Below are 26,150 nucleotides of genomic sequence, written 5' to 3' on the forward strand. Positions count from 1 at the left end.
TCCTGAATGCATTATTGTTGTACATTTTATATCAAAGATAATAAGTTCTGTGAACTTACTTGATGTCATTTTATTTAAGAACTGTGTCAATATGACATCTTTTATTTTCATATCTTCTCTCAGGTTGTAATATTAGTTACCTGTTGAAGAAGAAGAATTACAAACAGTGAGTGAAATACAGTATGTCCTGTATGTGTTGATTCACATTTATCCCTTTTAATTCAGTATAAATCAATTTAATATACACAATTACAACATACACTCACATCACCTATAAAACCACAGCCTTTGTACAGTATATTTTACTATTGATACATAGATCTTATTTGTGGTCCATGTTATTGAAACAGCACAGCCGCATGATGTGTATGTGTAGTTACTGTTTTGGCTCGACCCGTCGAAGCTCAATGGCAGAGTAACGCGGAGTGAAGAATTTACAGGTCAGCAGGGCTCACAGCTGAGATTTTATGGCAAGATTTACACCCTGTGTGATTTTACAAGTGGGGGGAGGATGTGTTAACCCTTTGTCTCACAAAGTGGGAGAGGTTATTCCTCTGTCCCCCTCTCTCCTCTGTCCGGGCTCATATTGAGAAAATCCAGAGAGCCGTGCTTTTGACACCTGTATTACACCAGGAGGTAACACGTTTGCCCATTGCACAAGGCAATTAATCTTGTCAATGTCAAGTGCATTGGGAAGGAGGATGAAACAAAGATTTGACCTGATTGGCTGTGAAAAGGTCTCACGTTTGGGCCCAGTTGGGACAGAGGAGAATTACAGGGGGAAGTGTTTGGCACATGCAAGGACAGATGCACAGCCTTTTGATTTATCAGTCTGACTCCCGTCTTTCCCAGGGAGCCCTGGTATGGCGACATCCATGGGTGTCCAGAATAAACACACATTAATTGGCCAATTAATTACAGGGACGGATACAAGGGGCAAGACTTTGAGCGGGGCCCCTTCGATTGCACATTGTTCACTGGTGATTGCATGTGCAGGTTCGTGTATGTCTGTGAGCTGATGTGTGTGTGTTTCCTACGAGTGAAAGGCTTATGTTCAACAAGGGGTAATGTAGGCCAACTTATCCTCTGAGCATTGGAGAGGCTCACTATAGTTACCAGAGCATGGCTCTCATTCGCACATCTATGACTTTACAACTTTCTCCGGAGACAGAGCTATACCACACAGCAGGGGCACTGCAGGCAAAATATGTTTCCCTGCTGCTCCAGTGTCCAAATTCATCAGGGCCCGGGCCAGGCCCATCCCCACGGCCTGCGTTTAATACCTCGCCAACATTTCTAAGTGTTGTTTCAATGTCTGCCAGGTCATACCAACACTAATGGAGTGTCGTGTGTCGGATAGAGTCAGCTGAACTGAATTCGCTCGAGTCTTCGAGGTATGTCACTGGACAGGGGGGGGGGTGACTGGCCCTTGTGACTGTTCTAGGTGTCATAGTCAACACTACAGCTTCAGTCAGTCATCCAAACAATGAGATTTCCCTGGCTCCACACAGTCTAGTAATATACAAAGACACTCTCCTTGGCGTAACAGAGCAACTTAAGGCGAAGGCAGAGTTCGCGAAATGCCGAGAATGTAAATACCTTTTAAAAGGGGGCGTTTTGGATCAGGGGTGCTTGGATTGAAGCATGCCCCGAGTAAAGCTCCGTCAGTGTCTGCTATTTTCTTCAGCCAAGGGGGGAGGGAAGGAGGGAGAAGGGGGGGGGGCACTGGGAGCTCAAAGTACAGAAGGGAAGAAGGCTGGTCGGGGGAAAAGACATGTAGCCCTGAACACTGCAGACAACAGAGGCGTGGTAGCAGGGGGCTGCATCACTGTTACAGCTCGCCATCCATATACTGATTCTCCACACTCTCATCCTGCCCGCAACCAATTTAGACACATTCATCTGTGTCCACTTTAATGGCATGCCAGGGAGCAAAGCATTGACAGTGGCCTGATATTATACAGATGGTAGTGTGTGGGACCTTAGTGTAATCTGTTATGCGTGGTGAGTGATATGAAGCATAAGACTCGCTGAGGGTTACAGTGCCCGGAGTGAAGCGCCCCGTGGATCTTTGCACAGTGTATTCTCTCTGACCTCAAATATTTGGTTTGTAAAATGAACCAGGGTTTATTCAAAGTAGATTTTCAGCCTCTGCTATTCACTTGTTGGATAACGCATTAATGAAACACTCACTATCTGTAAACATAGGATGGGAGCAATCTGCTCCGGATGAATAATACAGCCAAAAGTCCAGATGAGACTGTGAAATTTCTAAGAGCCAAGACTAATAACAGCTTCCATTAGGAGATGAGAACATTCAAGAGGCAATGTCGGTCTAGTGAGGAGCCAACCAAGTAGGCACCCAGCTTGCATGGACACACTGCACAGGCATTCAGCTGATCGGTGGGAATTGAGCTGATAGTTTAATATAGATTTATCATCTTCAACGCATAAAAATGCAAATTCAGATAATATTGTCATCCCTCTTTCCTCTCCTTAGGAGTTGTTAAAGTCAATGAGCTCTTAAAACTCATCACTGGCGATGTGGTGGAGACGTGGTTGTTGTAAAGAGATGTTCGGAGGCTCCCTTGGGACTGCCTTGGCTTAGTTTCCATAGACATTAGCTGTCTGTATTTCCTGTGTTTGCCTTTGGCTCTAGTGTTTGCATACTGTGTGCTGGTGAGGAGCTGGATGATTGCTGAAGCAGCTCTATAATTATTTATTTACCCGATGATATGTTGCGTTCTTTGACTGGGTACCCTCGCAATGCCACGTGTGACACTTTGTATTGTGTGGCAGTTGAAAAGAGGCATAAAGTGGTATGAAAATTATTGTCACTCTCTCTCCCTCTCTCACTGCCACGCAGGTTCTTGCTCTCATTTATTTCCTCCTCTTCTCGTCATAAGCACTCTACAGCAAAATTTCCTTTACGGTATTCAGTGCCTAATTGCCAGACTGCCTAATTAGGGATGTTACCCCACACACATCATACTTTCATGCATTGAGGACATCCATCCTCTCTCACAGAAGGCTTAGAGTCTCCTCATTGGCTCTGTCCCCCCACTAAGAACAAAATATGTGATGAAGCTAGTTTGCCATCTAGTGGCACATGTACAAATGACCGTTTAGTCACATGGGGTCTATGATTGAGTCTCTGTGAGGAAAGCCCTCATGGAAAGCTTTAGCCAAGAGACTATAGGTGCAATCTTGGCCAGCTGAGCTGTGTCTTAAGTCGGCTGCAGTGTCAGCCATCTCTTTATACGTCCCTGAATATTTAGATGGCTGGGAGTTAAAGAGAGCATTGTGTGCCAGTCAGAATGGTGAAAAATGCTAAGCTGCATTTGAGCCCCTGCCAGGCAGCTGTCGGCTTTGCCGTTCTCTTCCTGCCCCGGCCGCTCCTCTTAACCCTCAGTAAACAACTGGAACAAATCCTATTTTATTGAGGCTTTCACCAAGTGCAAGGGATCTCTGCAAGCCCCAGTGCCCAGGCATTTTCTGAGCTTGTGCAGTGTCCTAAGATGGCATCCGGCGCGGTCGGTCACAAGTAGGGAATTTGCACTGTCTGTCTCTAATTGGATCCTTAATCAGAGGCAGGTGAGGCGGGGGTCTCTGCAGTGTGTTTTTGTGACATTTCAAGCAAGCGGGGTGATCAATATTTACCCCAGAAGCGTTGATAGCTGTTTTGACACGGTGAAAACAGGTTGGGTGATGATTCTGACAACTGCAGCACATCAAGCCGCGTCATTGGTGTAAATTCATTCACTGAATGTCTGTCCCTTTCACCAGTTGACACTTAAGATTTCCAAGCTCATGCCCAGAAGCAGCAGGGTTGATGCGGTGTACGTAGGGATGTGAGGGTGTAAGCACTGTCAGTCAAAGTGAAGCTGAATTTGTTAGTTTGTTTCTTATAAAATACGAAGAAGCACAGTGTAGATTCTACATCCATTTGTTGCTGTTTTGGGATACTGTTATTATATTATATTAAGACACAACACTGGCGCGTTTGTAGTGTCGTATTCATTTACAGCATATTACTTGATAATTAGACACATTGCTGAGCTAAACATAGTGAAATATGCAAGAGGTTGCTGCCAAACTTTTGGTATTTTAGAGCTCCTTTGTGCATACTTGATGCTGTATTTTTCCTAGTCTTGCTGATTCTTATGGTTCATGGTGCAAATTTCTAAATGAGAAATGAGAAAATACTATTTGCAAGGGGGGAAGGATGACATTTCAGAATTAATTACAGAATAAATTAGCTCTTTGCTGGCAGTTTGAGTAATTGTCTGCATCTTTTCTTGAATATGATTACATTAAGGGTCCGTAAGGAAGTGCAGGTTCGACTGAAGGACAGAGGGGTCAAACGCATGTGTGTCGGTGTGTGTCAGTCTTTCACGAGCCAGGAGCAGACAGACATTTTCACTGACTGGGGAATTAATGCTGTGACAGGCTGTCTTGTGGCAAACTTTCTCTTACAACACTGTCTGCCTTTCAGTCTTTTTTTTTCTTTTTTCTTTTGACGTGAATACACACGCCTGGGTGAGCTTTTTTTGGAGAGTCAGTGTCCTTTCTCTTTGTTCTTGTTAAATTTCATGAGGACATTGTGTGAGGTCTACACATTTGTTTACCAAGCAAATACGGCTGCTGCTCATGAGCTAAACAGTCAGTTCCAGTTAAACCCAGTATACAGCAGCTAGACAAAAGGCTAAGGTGGCCGGAGTACATGTCCCCTGAGGGAGATGGGGCTCAGCTCAGGCAGAATGAGTGGGAGTGGCATGTGAGTTTTTCAGTCAAGAAAAGGTCATCTCTCCCATGAGCTACATAAGCAGACACAACTTGGCTCGGTAATGTCACATAGTTTACCCTTCAGGATATGAAACTTCGGTGTCACATGTGGTGATTTGTCGGCCAACAGGCGTATACAGTAGGTATCTGGAAGTGTAACCAAGGCTGCATCTGGTAAAGAGTGAAGGTTTAGAGGATGAATAGATTGTGTACAGTTTGTGAGGTAACCAAAACCTCACTTAAATTGTCACATTGTGTCTCCTGCTAATGCACAATTTTGAATTTCATCGTCAAAGTAAACACAAAAAAGAATTTTGATTTATTTAGAGAATTGACTAAGAATTAATGTAAATAGTAAGAAGGCAAAATCACTTTTGGGAGATCCAGTGGCTTTTTATCTTTTTTAACATGGAGAAGCAAATCAAGAGAAATCAAAGATGAGATATTACGTTTGGAATGTGATAAAATGATGTTGAAACGAGCTGAAATTGATTTACCTTCTGAAAGGCTTCCCCCTGTGTATAAAAGGGAGAGAAAAAAACTGCCTGTCATTTTGTCCTTCTGTTCTATGTCAGATTGGAGTCGGGTCCTGTGGTGTTGCTTTCAGAGGGCTCCTCTGGTTTATCTACTGACCCCTATTGACAGGGGCATTTCTCAGGTGGATTATGTGGCTTTCTCATGGTATATATCTGCTTTACCGTGGAAAAAAAATACGACACGTTGTGTGCCGTCTCCATTTTCCACCGGTTTGGCTAGTCAGACATGGACCGTCTCAAAGAACATGTTGACATTTGGGATAAGGATTATGGAGTCATCATAAACGAGTGCCTCTGCTGTGTGTCACTGTCGCTGTTGACTTTGCTCTCAGATTGGGACTCGTGCTGCAGGACTGAGCCAGGCCCCATGTCTGCGCTCTGCTCTTACACTTTACGAGCCATAGCGGCGTTGAAGCAAGTCGAGTCCGTGATCCATGTGGATTAAGTCAGAAGTTCAAAACACGCTGTCAGTCTGAGGCCTCCTCCTTACTTACCTAACTCAAGTGTACTCAATCTAGTTATACTAGCACCATTATTGAATTTGTAGCTAATGCAGAGTGCTTTTCACACTCCTGTTATATGGTTTGCAGGTTTTTAGAGTGGAACAGATAAATAGTACATGTGAATATGTGTTAAGTCTTGCCAGCCCATCTTTCATTTACTCAAGAGGCTAGTTCGTCTCTCACTCCTACTCTCCCTCCTTTCCTCTCCTCCACAATCCCTTCATCTTTCCCCACCTCCTTCCCTCCCTCTCATCCCTCATTTCCCTTCCTCTCCTTCCCCTATCTCTCCCTCCCTCTAATCTACCGCAATGACCTGAAGGAGGGCTTCACACTGCAGCGCTCAAATAATAATCAAGCACTAGGATGTTGTCAAATTTATAGGACACTGAGTGTTGCATAGCAACAGAGATTGCCAGGGTGATCCAACAAGCGGTGGAAGTTGGGTTAGGGAGAAATGGGGCGAGTGACAGGAGACAGGAGCAGGATGGAGAGACGACAAGAAGAACCAGAGACAGGGGAGAGGGGTGAGAAGAAAGCAATGGAATTATGATCATATACACAAAGAAAGAGATAAATGAGAGATAGAGGAATAGAAAAGGAAATGAGAAAGTTAAGGTTGGCTTAGCTGAAAGAAAAGCTTTGACACTGCTGGCTGGTCTTGTGTGCTTGCCATTTAGTGATTATTCAAGTTATAATTATCACCATGATGTCATACTTTACTATGGCATCCTGGCATGCACAAGTGGTGTGAAATTTCAAAGGGGCTTGTGTGGAAGAGCCTGGAACTACTCATGTAGGCTTCTAGTCTGTACATTCCTTGTTTTTTTGAAATCCCCACATTCAGTTTGCCATTCATCCTTGTTGCCTAGAGACTGCTTTGGACTGCAGTTCACCTCTGACACGTACCTTTCTTCTGGTGTTGTGTCTGCCTTCTTCACACTGGAAAAAATAAATAAATAAACATAGGACGAAACGGACGACGAAGCTACGCACAAAGTTGCAGAATGCCTGGCATGTGTTCTGGGAAAGCGCTGCTCTTTTTATGAACATATAATTAAAGTAGCAAACTATCATCATCGTCATTGAAAGGCTGTCAGTGTTGACAAAAACATAATCATTTTCTTTGAGCGTCAAATGCATCTTCACTGTTCTGTGTTTGTTTGGTGTCAGACAAACCTCTTGACTTTTTGTCACAAAAGAGGAGGGTTTTGTTATTTATTTATTATTTCATTTCTATACTTAAACACTGAATGTAGTGGTACAGGTACATATCGACCAGGAGAGGCAGTTACATAAACACAAAGCAAGTGATTATATAATATGATGTTTTTGTCCTAATGGATGCAATGAAGGCCAGAATGATTGATTTTGACATCAGGCATTAAAGTTAGTTTTTAGCTTCAACCCATGAATAGAAACTCCAAGTTATTGTATTCTGCACTGACAACAAACCAATAAACTGTTTTTAGTGAGTGAAAAAAAGACTGAACGTTATTATGAATCGACCTCAATTCAAAATGTCAGAGTGTCCCTTTAGTTACACTTTTGTTAAAGTGTAGGAGTTCCAAACATGACATTTAGTGCTGATCAAATCATTGAAATGACATTCATACCCTGAGTTAATACTCTAAAACACAGCATCTGTTGCTATAGTGTTTGGGTGTTCATGGGCGCCACAGCGGTTGTGGCATCTTCATTATCTCAGTATTCCAGAGCCGCCATGTCCCTTCAGAGGCGGTTATCTCGCTGTGTCACTGGCAGGTGTTTCAGTTTGGAGAGTCAACTGAGTGCAAACGGTGATGACAGCTGTGCTCCGGAGTAATTATTTCTTGTCACTGTGCACAGATTTGTTGGGGATGGCGTGCTAACCAGAGGTCCTCCGGGCAGAAACGTGTCAGTCTGACCCCAAGGTTACCTGATGTAGTCTTTTTTTAATGAATTACTTTCCTGTGAAAATGAGTGTCTGTCCCTGTGTTATCATGGAAGAAAAAAAGTGGGCTGAACTACTGTACACTCAGCTGAACACAACTAATACAGAGAGGTGTGGCCCAAACAGAAACACCCTTAACATAATGCAACACAACACTACAATACAGCAGCACTACAAGCTAAATGTACATAAAGTTCAATCAACAGATCTATAAAGGTAGACATTCAGAACAGAGCCATTTTACTGCATTAGTTTAAGGTAGCTGTGCCTAATAAACTGGCAAGTGAATATAAATGTGGCGGGACTACTGTAGAAGTAATAAAAGCAGCAATCCTAGATTAAAATGTATTAGCATTTCTTTTTGTGAGCAGAATGTATGACAGGATGACATTTTTTTTTTGAAACAGAAGGAAATCTCTCCTTAAGGCTGGTTTCAGATGTGGAAATGAAGTTCTGAGCAAAATCACATCACTTTAATAAGAACCATTTTTTTCACATGCAGATAACTGTGCTAGTGAGGTACAGGCCTCGAGTTAATGATATGGAGTCTACCTCAGATCATCATTTTGTTGCTCTGACTTCATTTGGTGAGAATTGAGATCTAGAGTTCCACTATTTATCTAGATGATAATATGCTAATGCATGGGCATAAAATTAGTATGCACTTTGGAGTTAAAAGAGATTTAAGGGCAAATGTGGAGAAATAATTTTGAAAACTGCATTATTCATAACCTGTTTGGAATAATAGCATATGAAATATTCATTAGCTAAATTACTTATCAGTGTAATCTGCTTTTGTTGTGGAGTTCAGGGGGGAAAGGACAGCAGCAGGGGCCAAGGCCAGAACAAACATCTGATCTTTATGCAGCCGTAGCAGTGACTCTGCCGGCCCATTCATTATGATAACACACCATCCACCCTCATGAAACGGCATCTTTGTTTGTGAGAACCAGACCAATTTTACACAAATGTGATGTATTTGGAATCTGCATATAGCAGCCTGGTTTTACGAGAGCTTGTTGAACACACTGGTCTGCTCTTTACGTGCCACAGTGTAATCAACCCAAGTTACATCTCAAGGAGATTATTGCAGTATGTTACGACGTCAGTCATTTGAAGTGAGAAATCTTAAAGGTTTAACGGCGCTGTTCCTACACAATGACGCGGCCGACGTCTTCCAGCTCTTCTTCTTGACGTGGCACTCGCTCACACTCAGATTAAAGCGCGCGCAGCCTCAGAGCTGCATTAACACCGATGATCAAAAGAGGCTGGGCATAAGGCTGCGTTGGAACATCAAACGGCGTGAGCAGGAGGAAAAGCATGCAATTCCCAAGAGTAGATACAAACTGGTTCCATTGTGTCATTATTAAGGTTAATATTTACTGTAGTACACCCTGGCTTCTTGTATTTTCATCACGCTGTAATCTGTGGACTACAAACAGTCAAACACAGCATAATGACATGAGCGCACGTGCAAATGATTAAAAGCAGGTCCCTGCTTTGTCTTTGTTGCAGGCAAAACGTACATGTCAAATACGACCCACTTAATCAAAGTCTGCACACATGGAGTGTCGAGGGCATTGCTTTGCGATCATCCGTGTCTTTTCTTTTTTTTCTTCAGAAATCTACACAACCACTGACTCAGTGAGAAGAAGTGTTTTTGTGTTACCCATAGCGACACATACAGTAGAGAAGAATTACAGTATAGCAATTGTGTCATATGATGAAACCTCTATTGGAAAGAGGTAATAAAGCCTTAATGCTATCTACATTGTCTCTTACTCTGCTGTACAGTGAACTGATATTGGCCACAGTATTACCATCTCCTAATTGAGTTGATTTTACATCTGTCTTTTGTGTGTGTGTGTGTGACAGTGTGACTGTGTGACTGTGTGTGAAAGCCAGTTAATTCCAGACACTTCTCATAACACAGAGCCAGTGATGCTCTGCCAGTTTATGGGATAGCTGCACGGTTATCCACGGAGCTGGATCCTCTTTTCTCATGAGAACATAAACCCTCTTGATGTAAATTATACCAACTTTGGTTTGGTTCAGATAGCATTACATCTCATTAAGATGTCAGCTTTTCAAGACTCGCCGACTTTTCAAGCACTGAGGCATTTTGTAGTTCACAAACCCCCCCACCCCTCAAAAAAAAAGAATCTCAAATGAAAAAAAAAAAACCGATTGCTTCGTTCTGACCTCATTTTGCAATGCCGGACAGAGACAGGGCCTGGCTCGGCCTGTGTGCTGCTGTATGTGCTCCTTTTGGCTGATTGATGCACCGAGGGACTCACACAGCTGGAAAGGAGGCAGTAAACCAGAGGAGGGAACAAAGAGTAGTGGGCCACACGGGGTGCAGCAATTAAGCTGTTTTCTTGTTGTTAATTAAAAGCAAATTAGAGACTGCGACAGGAGTTGCTGTCTAGTCTTAATTGCTGGCAGCATGCATGCCCAGCCACACCTGTTGTTGCATCGTCACTCACTCATCTTAATCTTTTTTCTTTTCCTTCCTCAGGGACGGAGAGGAAAGAGTGGAGAGCCTGGAACCAGAGGTCTGCCTGTAAGTGATATGCAGCATCATCCAGTCCATACAATCAATATTGTACTCTGTCTTATTTAAAGCAAAGTGTTCAATAGAAAAAAACTCCTACTTTAAGTTTTTATGCACCCATCTCCATCTAAGAAGCATAAACGTGACCCGATGGCAGATAACTTAAAGTTTTAGTTTGACAATAAAGCAACTCTTTTGACAGGACACTATTTTCTGGCTTCTCTACGAGTCAAAATCAATTTCAATTTAACCTTTGTTTGACCATGAATTCCCCTGAGATGACCGATGTCATCGTTTTAAAAGCATATTAAAGCAAACAGTTGATCACGCCGGCAGACATGTGATAAAAAAATCCATCTTAAAAAGAGCAATTACACTCTTCATCGTGAAACATCTGTGTGAAGTCTGTGCGTTAATTCCATGGTTAGGCCGTATTGATCTATTCAGAATCTCCCATTCCCCCCATACTGCTGCAAGCAGGCTATATTATTAGCACAAAACCACAAGGGGTATATTAAGGTAGCACTTGAGTATTGATGAGTAGGACAAGTCTGCCTATAAGGCCCGTTGACTCCTTGAATTATCGCCGTTTCCTCAGGCGTCCAAACCGATCCCAGACACTGCTTGTGTGTTTGTTTAGTGACCCACACACTAAAGGGTACAAACACCACGATACGTTAAAGGAGACAGCTTGTCAGGCTCTTAACTGCTGTGATGTCAGCGCAAACACAAGTGTTCGGGCATCATGTAGTTCAGATGCGTTGGTTGTCCAATTATTTTCATGCACTATTGCCCTGATTACATCCTTGATCAGGACATAGGGTTTGTCTTATTTTATTGCATCCAGAAATCCAGAAGGATTCTGTTCTGCCTCTGTCACTCTCGCGCAATGGGTCCAATTATCTTGAGTAAAATTGAGCGACTTGCTAATACATCTCAACGTATGGCCCCGGCCTCCTTGATATCTCATAAAGTTGGAGGACACAAAGTCGTAAGTGAAAAGAAAGACAGGATGCAGAAGGTGTGACATTTCTAAATGGCAACGTCCTGATGATACCCTTAGCATGTGCCAGCTTTGCCTCCATCCCCTGGTATTGGCATTTATGAGTCACCTGTTTTGCTGAGGTAGATCTCAGGGGCAAAATCATCTATTCAAAACACACACACCAGGGCATCACTCTCTCTTGTCCATTGGCAGCAGGACAGTGCTCGCAGTTGAAGGGGCAGCGGTTATTTTTCAAAGTCAAATTAGCATCGCAACAACAACAGGGGAGTCTGTGAAAGGGGCGCAACAAAGACACACTCAAAGATAATCTATAGCCTGCTGGGGGCCAGCCACGTCTTTATGGAAGCTAACATTATTGCAAAGGTTAGAAAATACAATACAGCAGGCCTTTGCTGTAAACAGAAAAGTGTTTCAGCTAAATTGACAAGTTTAGAAAATTGGCAAGAAAGGGTTAAAATGGTGAAAGTGTATATAATACAACATATACAGACACACAGCGTGAAACAGACACCATAGATGTATTGCTGGTGCTACTGTATATACTGCTGTGTACTACTGTACACAGTTGTCTTTGTGACATGATAGCCCTTCTGTTCTTTCTCTGTGTGAAAAGAATGTGACGATTCTTGCAATTGCAGGGTCCCTCAGGAGCCTCTGAAGGAGCAAGTGTCAAGGTATCACTCAAAACATTATTCATCACAAAACAAAGCGCTGACATGTGGCATTTAAGGTAGATTTGAGCTGTCTCCCTCTTTGATAAACCAGCCCTTGCCTGCACTTCCAGGAGGGGTTGTCAAGATGACTGAGCTGTGTTCATTGCAGCAGCCCTCCAAATAGGCAAGGAGTTTAATCATCGGGGGGCATGTTACAGAAACTTCCTGTCGTGCGGGTCCTACCTTAACTGTTTGGTATCCATGGTAGTGGTCAGGTTGTGATTTGCGGGAAAAAGCCATCACAATAGAATCATTTCTAAGTCTATGTTCTTTTTCTTGTTTCCTTACTTTCGCAAAGCTTAAATGAAATCTCCTAATTGTTGGATAACTGTCTCGCTGTTGGTAGACAGAGGCTACCTGGGGCCATGATCATGCACTTAGCATCTATGACCAGCTGTGGAGAGGCTGATTCTGCAACATGAGGCTCTTCTGGACGCCTGACAAAGGGCTCTTTGGCTTTTTGCTGGAGGAGATTTTCAGAGTAAAGTGGCCATTTTTGTATGTTTCAACAAGAAATCGTATCATTTACAAAAACACTTCAGCGTCAGTTGCTGGGTAACAGACATCAATGTTGATAGGCAGTGTTGGATTGAGTGTTTAGGATTTCCTAACCTGAATTTAGACTGGATGAAAGTAAGATAGGATTTACATGAACTGAGCTATGTTATACTCCTCCTATATTAAAGACTTCAAGGGATAGTTCAACATTTTTGCAAATTGGCCCATTGTCATAATCCCTGTAGTTTTAGGAGTAGGTTCGTTACCTTCAATTATCGGTGCAAGCTATTTTTAGAATGGCGGAGCAGAGCCGCGAGCTGCTCAGAGCAACGCTACGGAGGCTAATGGGGTTCTGTTATTATCTCATAGCGTGGTGAATGTGCAGGTCACAACTTGTCCACGAGAGCGTTTTGGAGTTGTTGGATTGTGTATTTGATGAGTTTGATGAGCGAAACCAAGAAATCCCATTAGCCTCCGTAGTGTAGCTCTGAGCAGCTCGTAGCTCTGTCTGCCGTTCTAAAAATAGCCTGCACCGACAATTAAAGGTAACGAACCTAATCCTAAAACTGTAGGGATTATGGCAATGGGCCAACTTGCAAAAATGTTGAACTATCCCTTTAAGATGGGAGGCGTCTGTTATACGGCCTCTGCACAGCATTGTCTGAACAAAGATGTGAACAGCTGTCCCAAGAAGCCAGCCAAGACAAGTCAGATCGTTTGTGTGACCAGAAGGAGAACCTGTTCTGTCCTCGACTGACATTTCTGTGTTTGTAGTTGAGAGCGGATCTCCCTTGCTGAAAATGGCACCTTTCAGTCAATTGTAGCCTATCCACTGTGCAAGTTAAATAGCAGCTCCCACCCTGCACCTCCTGCAGTGCAGCGCAGCGTGACTCAGTGCTCATACTCCAAACAGACAGATGGCCATTAGGTACAGTGCTTTTGCAAAAAGCGTCTGCAATCATTTTCATGAAACCCAGGGGTGCCGTAGCTCACCGGAGGCACATGAGATATGCAATGTTAAAAAAAAAAAAAAAACGTATACATGGACCTCTACCAGGCCTCCCACTGTCTCTGTTGTTACCTGCACCCCACCCCCTCACCACCCACAAAGCCTCCAGTGGCCCACTTGTGATCATGCCGAGAGTGAAGGCTATTGTGTAGTGGACAACCTCTTGACCGCAGCTGTTCATTTGATGTATAGGTGCGTCGTTTGCTGGGGTGTCAGCTCAGACTGCAGAATTCCTCCTGCTCTCTGTGCCCAGAGGAAGGAGAAGTGTCAGCTGGCCAACCTTGAAAAAGAAAGTTGTCTGTATGAGGACACACTTATTATACCTCAAAACAAATGGGATTGCAGTAGCTGTAGCGCAGGTGGAGGAGGCACAATGGATCATGGTTTTTTGTATGGATAAGAAGAAGTGATCACGTATTTCCATATGTTTTGACAATAGACTGACACACAGGGGTTAAGTTTTGATGGATTCTCTGTAATTGCCGTGTGTTTCAGCCTTAATATCTCACTTGAGTCAATCTCATTTTTAAAGCCTTTGTTAGAGGACCTTTGACTTGTCTTGATCACTGTTGCCTCGGTGCTCTATTACTTACATAAAATATACAAACCAGTCTGGCCCTTGCCATGAATCAGTCATGTTACATTACGGATACATCTTTGCTTTATCTTTATAAATTCATGCACACTGTGGATGAGAATAAAAGCCTTCCTGTCTTGGAGAATCATTTCACTTTTTAATCTGCTATAAAGAGTCAAATACAGTAAAAGAAAAGAAAAAAAATACAGCCCAACATGAAAAGTGTTGAAAAGAAGCTTAACCATCACGGTGCCAAGATGCATGAAGTTTCCATCAGCAGTAATAATTGAACAGCATCAGGGATTCTCCTCGCTACTCAGTGGCCATCCTAGTGCATTTTTTAAGCTGGGACAAAACAGATGCAAGTTAAACTAAACTGCAGCTTGTGTAACATCTGTGTGAGCCAAGCCCCCTCTCACTCTCTCAGCAGTGTGAATGTTTTAAAGTAAGTTAAAAGTCTGTGCAGTGCATGATGCGCAGGGAGATAGCGGTCTCATGAATCACATCTCCATAACTGTATCTCCCACTGACAGTCTCAAACAGGCTCCGACAGAACACTGCAGATACTGATGGATAGACAGGGAGGGATGCAGACAGGCTTAATTGCAGTTTGATGACCCGGGGTGACTCAAAATCAACATATCACCCACAGACATCTACAGGTGGACCAGCTCCCTATCCTTTACACGCTGAGCTTTTTCGTTGTGTAAATACAGTGATAATCTGGATAAATACTGGCCGTGGTGCAGTTAATCTTATTTGAAAGGTTTATTAACTTGTTACATACCCCTCTGCCAATAAATTGACTTTGAATGATCTTCCGTGGAGATCTAACAAAGATAACCACCGAAATATTTTTCCATCAGCCCATGCCAGAATACAGTGCACAGCATTTGTATAAGTGACATCCTGGGCTAATACTAACTTTCCATCAGATGTGATTTAGATTGACTGTCACTCATAACTCAGTGCAAACTGCCTCCGAAATTGTGAACCACTGTCTGTGTACAGTTTGATTTATAGTTTATAGTTGCACTGTATTGTAAGTAGCTTTTTTTGTTAGGAGAAAAGAGCCTCAAGACTTATAACAAAACAGCAACGCAACGTCAACACAATCTGTCTACATGTTGACATTCCAACCCCCGAGTTATCTTTATTTCTAAGTTGTGAATACTCAGAACTCATGGGTTGGCCTTCAGTTTGTAGGGTGGACCAAAGAGCTCAACACACGGTGGCTGGAGGAAACACATGCAAACACACAAATGCACTGAAAACTCAGAAAACATCTTCATCAATTTGACAATGCATGTGAGGAAGAAAAAATCATAACACACGCAAAAAAGAAAAAACCGCTACAGCACATTGGAAGTGTTTTCATGGGGATGCTGGAAAGTGATTGTGAAAGTGTCCAATTTTGAATAACATTTGCATCCCAGTAGGATCATCCTCTTTTTCTGCTTAAGGTAAGACAGAGTGCCACAAAGTGCCAGGGGCTAGACTTGAACCTGCACCTCTGAGTTAGGATTACGCCTTCGTGGCAACCCCACACCTCCATCCCCACGCCTGTGACCTCTGCAAACACTTCCAATGTGTTGTAGGACCGCATTCGTAGCACATTTATCGGAATGTGTCGTGATTTTTTCTGAATGTGCAACACATTTGTGTCTGTGCATAGTGAGCTTCGAGCTCTCGGGACCACTGTAATTCTCAGATACACACCTGTGAAGTTTTGCAAGTACATCTTGCACAGTTGTGATGCCTTTGCAAGTTACTGTTGTAAACACCTGGAAAAATGAGCAAATCCATCTCCGCTGTAGTAGGTTTTCCCCTGGACCACATCTTGCCATGATGACACACACAACCAGCATCTGTGTTACCACTGATAAGTAGATATAGAGGTGAAACCATGTGGTGGTTGTAAAAACGTGTACAGAATTCAGTTAGTAGTCAAAGTCATTTTTTCCACTAGTCCCGCCTCCCTGCCTAAAATATTAATAGGACAATCTGCTCGTACATAGCAGCAGTCGACTGACTTAATAACAGCTCATAATTTGGACGAGGAAACAGTGACTATATCTCATTAAATGATTGGTATCACAGCGGCTGTCGTTAGCGAGCCGAAGGAATGGAGGAGGGGCTGAAACTGAATGACAATTATTGTCTGTTAGGGTCCAGGCACTGCTAAGGAGCGTGCAAATACGCTGCAACCTTTTCTGAGATGTCTCTGTCTTCTCAGGCAGATGTTAAACAGATGGCTCATAATGTCTCAACATGCACTATCTGAAGTGTTCCCTACAAAATCTTCACACTTGCCATACCAAACAATAATCTTTGATGAGCCGCCTTTTCCACCTTCTTTGTCTTTTGTCTTTTTTTATTGTCTGTTTTGTGTGACAGACAACAAGTGAGCTTCATTAGATGTGTCTGGGGAGAGAAGCTTCTCCCCAGAAGATTATTTGCTACTCTTCTGTCATGTCACTGAAGAAATGTCTGGTAATGACATATATTTATAGAATATCTATGGACCAGGACCTTTTGTAACAGTGAAAATAGGAGCATTAAAGGTCATGAAAAGCTTGGAAATAACATACTGTATGCTGCATCTTCTACTTAGGTGTCTAGAGAGTGAGAAGTTCCTCCAACATATGTAAAAAAAAAACAAAAAACAAACTTATGCTTCCATCGCAGATCTTTTTAATTATTCATTCTCTGTTTGTCTTGACCAAGGTGCAAGTACATTTGTTTTACAGTTGCGTTTACTTAGAGTATTCTCCACATGACTGACAGGGAGAAATCCTAGTGAAAATATTCCAAGGGCAGCAAACCAGCAGTCATAAAGTGCCATCTATTGGCAGTCAGAGGAATGATTTTTGACGTGGAAGCATGGAAAAGTGCTGCAATGCAACAGGGGCTGGAGTTTTTCATAATCTTTCTCGACTTAGTCACACAATCTCACATTGTTTCCCCTATTTTTCTACCATAATTACAAATGATTCTGCTTTTGAGAAGACACATTACTGTACTGTGCCCCCCCCCCCCCTCATTACTAATTGCTTAAGTTTCAGCTCTATGTCTGTATGCCCTGTTGGTAACTGTCAGTGATCTGCTCTGCTCCAATACAGGGGGAGAAGGGCGACTCTGGAGTCCCTGGAGAGAAAGGAGACCCTGTACGTATTTTCCAGCAGTGACATTTACAGAGCCATTGTGTTACAGAGTCATTAACCAAGGCCTCCTCCCATAGGGTCAGCCAGGTGCCGAGGGGGCCGGTGGGATGAAAGGACAAAAAGTAAGTCACATCAATGTCAAGTGTCAAACATGATGATTCCCTCTGTTTGTGCTTCCTCGGACTCAGCCTCTGTGTGTGTGTGTGTGTGTGTGTGTGTGTGTGTGTGTGTGTGTGAGTGTGTGTGGCAGAGCTGAGGAGAGCAGAGAAAGAGAAAGTGTAGCTAAGGTACTTCAAGGGTTATAATTGGTATGATATGCCACATTTTGGAGACTACACCTTAGAGTTAGTTATCTCCTCTCAGTCTGTTTGTCCTCCAAGGCGCTTTGAAAATCATCTAGCAGCAAATAATGAATCTGCAGATTGGTATTTCTTGGTTTTTACAGTTGCTTTATTCGTGTCCTATGCTGCTGTAAGGATGATCGAAATCAGCGTCTTGCTGGTGACAGTTTGTGTGTGTTGTGTGAGTGTGCATCTTTCTGTGGGTGTTCATGTTCATAGAATTTAGGTGATGCGTTTTGAATGAAGCTTTTAGGTAGGGCTCAGACACAGACGAGCAGCGTTGAGGGGTGTAACAAAGGCTGTTTATGTAGGAATTTAGGAAGAATGGCTCAGGGCTGAAGCCGAGGTCGCTGGAGAGCGGGACGGGAAGCAGACTAGAGGACTGGGCAGGACTGGACCGTCTACACAGAGCAGGCTAGGTACCGGATCTCAGCCTGGGGTTTTGTAGACATAAAAAGCTGGGCAAGGCTGGATTCTGGCGAGCAAGCAAAGGTGAGGCTGGAGCACAGGCGAACAATGGTGAAGCTGCAGTCAAAAGAAAAACCAAGAACAGCGAGAGGCGCCGGGGTTTAATACTGCAGGAGCTTGTTGAGGAGATGAGCTGATCTGAAGCAGGTGTGCAGGTGGTTTGGTGGGAGCAGGAGTCCAGAAGGCCACCCCCTAGCAAACACACACAAACACACAGGCGAAGGCAAACTGGGCGCAAACATGAAACATAAGGGAGGTGGAAACAGCAGGAACGTGAGGGAATGAGGCAAAGCTGATACCTAGCATACACTTTGTAGAGGAACCCCCCCTGTGGTAGGCAAGGAACAAAGACTAGGGCTTTCAGCTTTACCCTTATGTGTTTTATTTAATTACCTCAGCGTGTATGTTTCTCTTTTACTTGGCAGAATACTGAAAAATGACTTCAGATAACTCTACAGGGAAGCTGCGCCTGTGTCAACATCGTTTACCGCACGCAGCGCCGCCATGTGGCCATTCAAAATGCACTCTCTCTCTTGTATCCATGGTTTCCTGACAGTGAAGCCCAGTAGCAGCCTCTGGGAACCATGAATGTCTGTAGAAAATGTCAGCGACGGACTGACATCACTGTGATGTTGTATGATCCTTTCATCAGTATTTCATGACTGATCAATAAACTAAAACAGAAAACAACCTAAGGGTTACTCCAATGGTGGCAAAGAAGCCAAATAGATAAGAGCAGAACAAACTATAGTAGATTGGAGATGAGAACCCAACTTTTCTTATTACTTTAAACCTTACGTTTAGAGGATACATCTCTCACGCTAACTTAACTTTTTCTCTTGTTAAAATGACATGATTGTGTGGGCTTGATGAGGTACAGCATGTTCATCCTACGAGAACATCCGAGCTGTTTACACCACTGCACATGCACAGGTGTTGTGCTGTGTTGTCTTGTTTTAGTGAAAGCACAAAAGTTATAGCTTGTAAATTATGAATGGAAGAATGGAGGCTTCTGAATGCACTGCATCACAATTCAGAAGTGTCTGATGTTCCCTGGTGCACCCAGTGCAGCGCAGGGTTGTACTGTGTAAGGTATTTGTCAGAGTATGTATATATATGAGACACAGAGACTTATACATACACACACATACATGTCACTGTATAACACCATTACAGTATGTTTTTCACAAAGTATTATTTGCTTTCTGCTCATGTTATGACTCTCCTCCCATCACTTGAGTTAGACAGTATTTTCTCTGAAGTCTGGTGATGTTATTGCTTCTTTTATTGTTGATCCAAAAACCTGTTGAGAGAGCTGGTTGAGGTCATTTCTTGCAACTAGCTTTCAGAAGTTGTACTTTCTAAAGTACATTTTTAATCTGTCTTTTTTGTTTTGTTTTTGTTTGTCTTTTTTTGCAGCTTTTGCAGCTTTTTTTTTTTTTTTAGCACTGTGTGTTTGTCTCTGTGTCCATCAGGCACTGATGTTATGTCTCTGGTGTATTTGCAGGGTGATGCTGGCCCCCCTGGTCCTCCTGGTCCTGTGAGTACAACATGCATGTTCATTATCAATTAGTATGAGAGTAATAGCTTTTAGAAATGATTAGTTATGGTCTTTGCCACAAACCAAAGAAAATATCCAGGTTTACGCATCAGAAAGCTGGTCGTACTTGATAATGTTCTCACTTGATAAACTCTAAATTATAGAACAAGGATTGTGCAGTCTTAGTCTTAGTGGTGAAGCAGATAAAAACAGAAACGCTGACGTCATGATGGATGTCTGATGTATGCTGAAGGTGACACAGAGTGGGTGGTGCTGGGACGATAGAACTTATCACTTAGACATTTTGAAGTTAAAAACACACTATGACAAATCAGTGGCATATCAGGGAGGGGGCAGTAATGACTCCAAGGACATGCGGCTGTTCCTGTGAGTATCTTTGAAAAAAAAAGAAAGGAATTGTGCCAAATGAACACATGGTTGAAGCCCGTGTGTCACAATGTGAAGAGTTTGACATTTCGGTGACTTCATCCAAGGGTTTTGTGTGCATAGCGTTGCGATCAGCTGCCTATTGAACCTCTGAAGGCCTCAGACACGAGGTCGGAAACAAAGTTTGATGGCTTTCATTCTTAGTGTCGTTCGTGTTGCTTGTTAGCAGGGGATTCATATGGAAATCAGACAACTTAATTATACAGCAGGCAAATATCACTCACTCTCCACTGGTTTCACTGGTTTCTTTCTAACCGCCAGAAGCCTACTCACCTAATAAGAATAGATATCACTGTAGGCAGTTTTAGTGGAGGCTCAGCAGTGAGGTCTTGCTTTGCAATTATTTTTGAATTGTTGCCTCTTTTCTGTAGAATTCATTCCAGCTGGAGGAAGATAAAGAAATGTTCCATCAGAAGTGAAATACTCAGTTGCACTCGTTGTTGTGTAGTGAGGTGTGGGCCACCCAGGACATAGGAGATGTATACTATAGCACACAGCGGAGAGGAAAACATTAGTCATTTGATAAATGAGGCTGTTTGAATATTTAGCACCAGCCGCTGTCTGTGCTCTCTGCTTTCCTGTGGCAGATAATTTTGGCAGTTAAGCATTGATTTCCCTTACACAGCAGAAGCAAGGGTTCAGATCATTACCCTCCCTTCATAAACCTTCTTGTGCCTCTGTTTATTAGTAATGGGGAGGAGCGGTGGGCTTACAGGCATGCTCGGCCGTCACCCCCGCAACCCCCCCCAACACCCTTAAAGTAGCAAAAACAGTCATTTCAGCTCTGAGACTGTCCTGTTTTTATCGCTGCCCGTATTGCTTCACAATGGAGTTTTATTATCTATTAAACTGAATCTGTTATGCCAAGTTATGTGGAGTAAAAGGCTCTACACTGTATTTCACTGCTCTTGGGAAAAATTCTAGCACAAAGTTTAGATCTGGTCATGCACTGATGGCACTGAGATATTGTTCAGCATCCAGGGCGAGACAATTGACAGCAGTTTCTTTTGAGAGAGACTGCAGGTCGAAAGCTGAACCTTATGCACATACTCCACTGGGACAATAGGGGATTCAGTGTCTTACTCAAGGTTACTCTTACTGTCGCTGCTGAAGGAGGGAGGGAGCTGCATGACGGGTTTCTGTCTATCAGCCTGTATCGTCGTAACGCTCTCAAAAAGGCTCACAGGTACACATTAGTCAGGACCAGGATGTCCTCCAAACTGAACAAACATAGAGGTTGTTAGTCCCCAGCATCTCCTTTAGTAGGGCCCCTATAGTGGCAAGCGTGTCAGCCCTTTGTTGTTATGGTTTTAGAAATAAGCATGCAGGCTGAATAGGCGATGTGGATAACTCTAATAAACATATGGTTATGGAACAGTCACAGTTTCATAAGATTGAGGCACAAAACCCTCTTTGTTAGGTTAAGGTTTTTCACAGGAGGAGAGTCTCACCAGGGGATGAGTTCAAAGAAGAACTAGAATAACCCCCAAATTGGAAAAAACAAAGGGAAGAAACCAGTGGCAATGATCTTAATAATAGGATCATATATCCATCCGAAATGTTAGTGCTGTGAGGGCACCGAGATTTCCCCCCCGCTTGGATAAGACTTTCAGTTTCAGGTTGGCTCCTGTTATCTCTTGCTGCTTTTATCATCAAACCACCCAAGGCTGAGCTGGTTAGGAGTGCATACAGAGATGAACCCAACACAAAGGACCCGAGGTCATGTAGATGTAATGAATTGTGATGATTATAGATGGAAAGTCTTAGATATGCCCCCTATCTTCGCTCAATTTTAATCCGTTTGTCCTTAAACACTGGCCCTGCTCTTAAAGCCTTTGTCCAGTTTGCACCAACATTTCATTGTGCATCTCATGTCTGGATCGTATCTAGTTGTCCCTTTGCCGCCTGCTATTAATAAACGCCTGCGGTGTCAGCGCTGAAATGTGATCATGAGCAGTCCAACTGAAATAATCACTGGTATCATCGCTGCACTGCCCCACCTCTTCCTGGCATGAATGCTTTTGAAGGTAATTGTGGTCATTCTTAAAAATGGATTTCAGGGACAACTCATCTCCTTTAAAAGTTGTGTTAAAGGCCATTAGGCTGGTGAAACACTGAACACCAGTTCTTTGCAATTAGTAATTTAAAAAAACTGACTGGGTTAGTTGTATTTACACCTACGTTTATATTTGATCCGAAGCAATCGAGTTTTATTATGATCCCCCATCATATTATGTTAATGCCAGGTCTACTGAGGTCTTTTATATGACATGTAACGTGTGTAAACAATAATCTCAGGAACAAGTAGCTCTATGGAAACATTTTGAATTCAAGTAATTTCTTCTTGAATTTGGGATTTAATGTGGACCTCTCTCCTCCTCATGTGTTGTAGCTCTAGGTATCAGTCCACCTTAGCTGATCTTCCCTCTTTAATTTAATTTAATTTAGCTGTGAAGGTTCTGCCAAGCAGCTCCGTCACCCCATTTCTCAGCTTTACTTAAGCCGTAAAAGAGATATGAAAATATTATAGAGATGTATTATTTTCCAACCATAAGTGCAGGTTGGTAAGAAGAGTCAGGTTGAACACATGCAGTAAAGTTATTGCTTCTGTGAGGTTCATGAGGAAAATCAGCTCAGAAAAGTTTATTTTCTCTTTTTTATATCGCAGTAATTGCTAGGAAACTTAAGCACTGTGTCTCTTTCATTACTTGTAGGTGATGACAGCTCATGGATTAAGGCAGCTCTCTGGAACTGTAAGCAGCTGTTTATATCTCAACTTTTGAAATGTTTATGTGTGTTATCTTATTTTCTATGGTTCCTCTTCAAATTGTACACAAGTAAATGGTGAAGTAGACCACATTTATATAATGTGTTTGTCTTGACACTCACAGCACTCAAAGTGCTTTACACTACTCATCACATTCACCCAAAAGCACTAGAGGAGTTGGGGATGAAACCATTGACCTTATGATAGGTATATCATAGCTCCTGAGCTATACAATACAATGTGCAATACAGTCTGGTCTGTTTTTGTCTTGCGTTTGAGGATGAAATGAAGGAAAGGGTCCAGAAAGGAGAAAAGGGAGATCAGGTAAGTTATTCTGTCTTCATAATTTCTGTGTAAACATAATTTGACCCTAGGAAATTCAGTATTAGTTTTCAAACACCACATCCGGTGTTTGTCGCCACAGCATGAAGAATACCTCCCGTTTTGTGTGTGACATCAACAAAAGCAGCGCTGACATTTGATTCTGAAAGAACAATTGAACATCACCTGCTGTTCAGTGATGTCTGTGTGCTCTGCAGAGGTGAAGCAGGGAATAAATTGACATACAATTATTGTTTGGACCTCAAAACAATAGATCACATCTACTTGAGGCAAGCAAATTACAAAGGCCACAGACACAGCTGTTGACCAAACATCAAAAGACTGTCAGCCACATGAAAGAAGAAAGATAAATGACACGTAGAATCTGCAAAGGAAAGATTTCACCCAATTAATAAATCAAAGACTTTTTTGAAAACTCCAGTCAGCAAGAGGAATGACTTCCTGAGTAATTATGGTTGTTTGTCTCCTTCACATTTTGCAGGGAGAGAAAGGAGCTCAAGGACCGCAAGGCTTTAAGGTAACTTGTTGAAGATGTAACACTTGCACCTTAAGCGCTGTCATTTCTAAGTACTACTCTACCCCTCCCGGCTCCCACACATACACACACACACACAATAGGGTCTTTAAGCAGCAACGGTTGAGGTTCGCCTATGGCGGGATGTGATGACGTAGATTCTGTTGAAACTTCCTACTGATTACTACAGGAGAAAGACTAGCTGTGTACACTATGACAGGTTAAATAATTGGCAATTTGATAGATTTTTCCAGTTTATTGATAGATCTGTTACCACCAACTATCGTTAACCAACCATCCTCCCTGTCCAGCCAACGATCTAACTCTGCTGTGTATTGATAAAACCATGGCGCTGTCCATGGTGCTGAAGCCACCGACAGACGTCTGTTATGAAATTGTCTCTAAAGCAAATATCATCTGTTCCTGGGGTATTTTAAGAGACATACTGTAGCAATGTTTAGATTGACCTTGCTTTCTAAAGCGCTAAGTAGCCATTGTGTCACTAAGGATGTTTAGTTTGCCACTATAGTATCTCATTACAATGTACATTGGCACCGTAGCCATCAATTGAACTGTTGCTGCTTAAAGTCCCTAGTGTCAATGCAACCACAGCAACGTGGTATATAGATTTTGAATCAAAGCTGTAGTTATTGTAGAAAAGATTCTTATAAAGTAATTCCATGGTGAGACAGTGGTCTTCTAACGAAGCAGATTTCTATTTTGTGAAAGGTATCTTTGAGCTGTTGACAGAAATCTTTGGTTAAAAGTTTGTTTTTCTCTTCCTTCTCTTCCTGTCTTGGTTCTGTAACAGGGAAATATTGGGTTGCCAGGGCTAAAGGGAGATCAAGGACCAGAGGTGAGTTTCAGTTTCTATTTATTTATCTCTTGTCTGCTGTACCACTTACATAGCTGAAATCCCGCTGAACACTGTATAAACAACAGTGAGCCAATGCCTAATGCCTTGATACACATACAGTATATGACAGGAGGCTGAATATCTCATTAAATTTACTATAGCACAATTTCCCCCTGATTTCGGTGAAGGGTCTGTTCCCATGGTAATAATTATAATATCACCAGCATAACTGGATATTTGTTAGTGGAATATGGAGATAAATGCATATCCCACAACAACGGAGCGCTGAGTTTACACATGTATTGCAAAAAGCATCACTGTAAACACACTGATTCAGACTCACCAGTCTCGAGTGTTTATGAAGATGGGTCATGAACAAATCATACATTGTTGAGAATAATGCAGATTTTCATCACAATCATGAAAAGTGGTAGATCAAAATAGCAGTAAGGACAGCACTGCTCGTGCGCTCCTTTTATCAGTTATCATCGACATAACCTCAGTTTCCATGGTAATATGAGCATCTTTCAAAGACAATAATGGGTAGAGAAGGGTAATGCATATAAACACCTTATCTAAAATAACAGCATAGCCGGGAAATAAGCTTGCAAACCTACTGCTGCTCAGTCAAGTAGATATCCCCAGCGTACAGTAATTGCCATGAAACTAAGCTTGGTTTATTAAAAAGGCTGCAGGGCAACACTTAAACAATATTGCTATTTGAAATACTGTAGACAGTGTCTACAGTGTGGCTGGCTGGGCTATAACATTCAAAGTCCAGACAGTTCTGTCACCAAACACAGAGAGAGAAAATAGCCCAAAGTATTGGTTTTTCCTTTGTGTTTTGCCAGGGGAAACAAGGCCTGGCTGGACCCACTGGACTCCCAGGACTCCCAGGCGAACTAGTAAGTATATTGGCACAACTCTCCAACTAACCAAGCCTGCCCGAATGAAAGAGAGAGATGAACAGATAAACCTCAACAGGCAAAAAACACAGAGGAAGCGAGGAGAAAAGTCCAGAATTTTTACACAGACGATCAGTAATCAAATTTAAGAATTAATTAGTGGAAAGAGGCAAATCTTAGCGCTTTATGCCAGGAATGGAGGCAGCGGCCCAATCTGTTCTCCACACCTGCTTCAGTAATGAGCATCTGTCTTTATTCAAAAGCAGGGAGGGAAAAGAGGCATTTCATAAATCCTGTCTAAAGGAAATTATGTTGGAACACGGCAGCCCACTGAAGCAGTGAGGAGGAGGAGATAAATGTGTGTGAAGAGATGAAGGCCCAGTGATAGATGTGTCTCTTTTCACCACTATTTACAGGGCTCGTCAGGGGAAGCAGGGGTGCCTGGGAGAGATGGCCTGAAAGGAGAAAAGGTAGGTAAACTTCAAATCAAGTTCTCACCTCAAAGAAAAATATGAAGCAATGATGTTTTATCACAGGTTGAACATGCTAGACAACTTGTGGAGACACATTGCAGATTACGCGCCCTGCATGCCATCCTCAATCATGTTGCAACTTTGTGTTTTTGCATTTGATGCCTCAGACTACTCTGTTATTTATACACAAGTCTCCTCTTGCAGTCGGACTTGTTCCAAACA

General features: G+C 42.6%; 1 protein-coding gene across 6 annotated transcripts in view; it reads left to right on the forward strand.

Annotated features, from left to right (window-relative positions):
* Window positions 1–26,150, forward strand: part of LOC146973609 (uncharacterized) — a 100,732-nt gene that overhangs the window by 44,251 nt on the left and 30,331 nt on the right. For 4 of the 6 annotated variants that reach the window (XR_015037765.1, XM_085800307.1, XM_085800309.1 and 1 more), the window contains 11 exons: window positions 10,273–10,317; window positions 11,953–11,988; window positions 17,234–17,278; window positions 17,353–17,397; window positions 19,592–19,624; window positions 22,786–22,824; window positions 23,118–23,162; window positions 23,662–23,697; window positions 24,506–24,550; window positions 25,402–25,455; window positions 25,872–25,925. Coding sequence is in view for 5 of the 6 variants with exons in the window: in XM_085800307.1 (XP_085656433.1) it covers window positions 10,273–10,317; window positions 11,953–11,988; window positions 17,234–17,278; window positions 17,353–17,397; window positions 19,592–19,624; window positions 22,786–22,824; window positions 23,118–23,162; window positions 23,662–23,697; window positions 24,506–24,550; window positions 25,402–25,455; window positions 25,872–25,925 (477 nt within the window). In the remaining variant the exon portion in view is untranslated. The remainder of the gene's footprint in view (window positions 1–10,272; window positions 10,318–11,952; window positions 11,989–17,233; window positions 17,279–17,352; window positions 17,398–19,591; window positions 19,625–22,785; window positions 22,825–23,117; window positions 23,163–23,661; window positions 23,698–24,505; window positions 24,551–25,401; window positions 25,456–25,871; window positions 25,926–26,150) is intronic. The other 2 variants (XM_085800308.1, XM_085800311.1) reach the window with 1 other exon arrangement.

This window comes from Trachurus japonicus, chromosome 15 (assembly GCF_045865225.1).
Source record: "Trachurus japonicus isolate A0001 chromosome 15, Traja_1.0".
Classification (NCBI taxonomy): domain Eukaryota; kingdom Metazoa; phylum Chordata; class Actinopteri; order Carangiformes; family Carangidae; genus Trachurus; species Trachurus japonicus.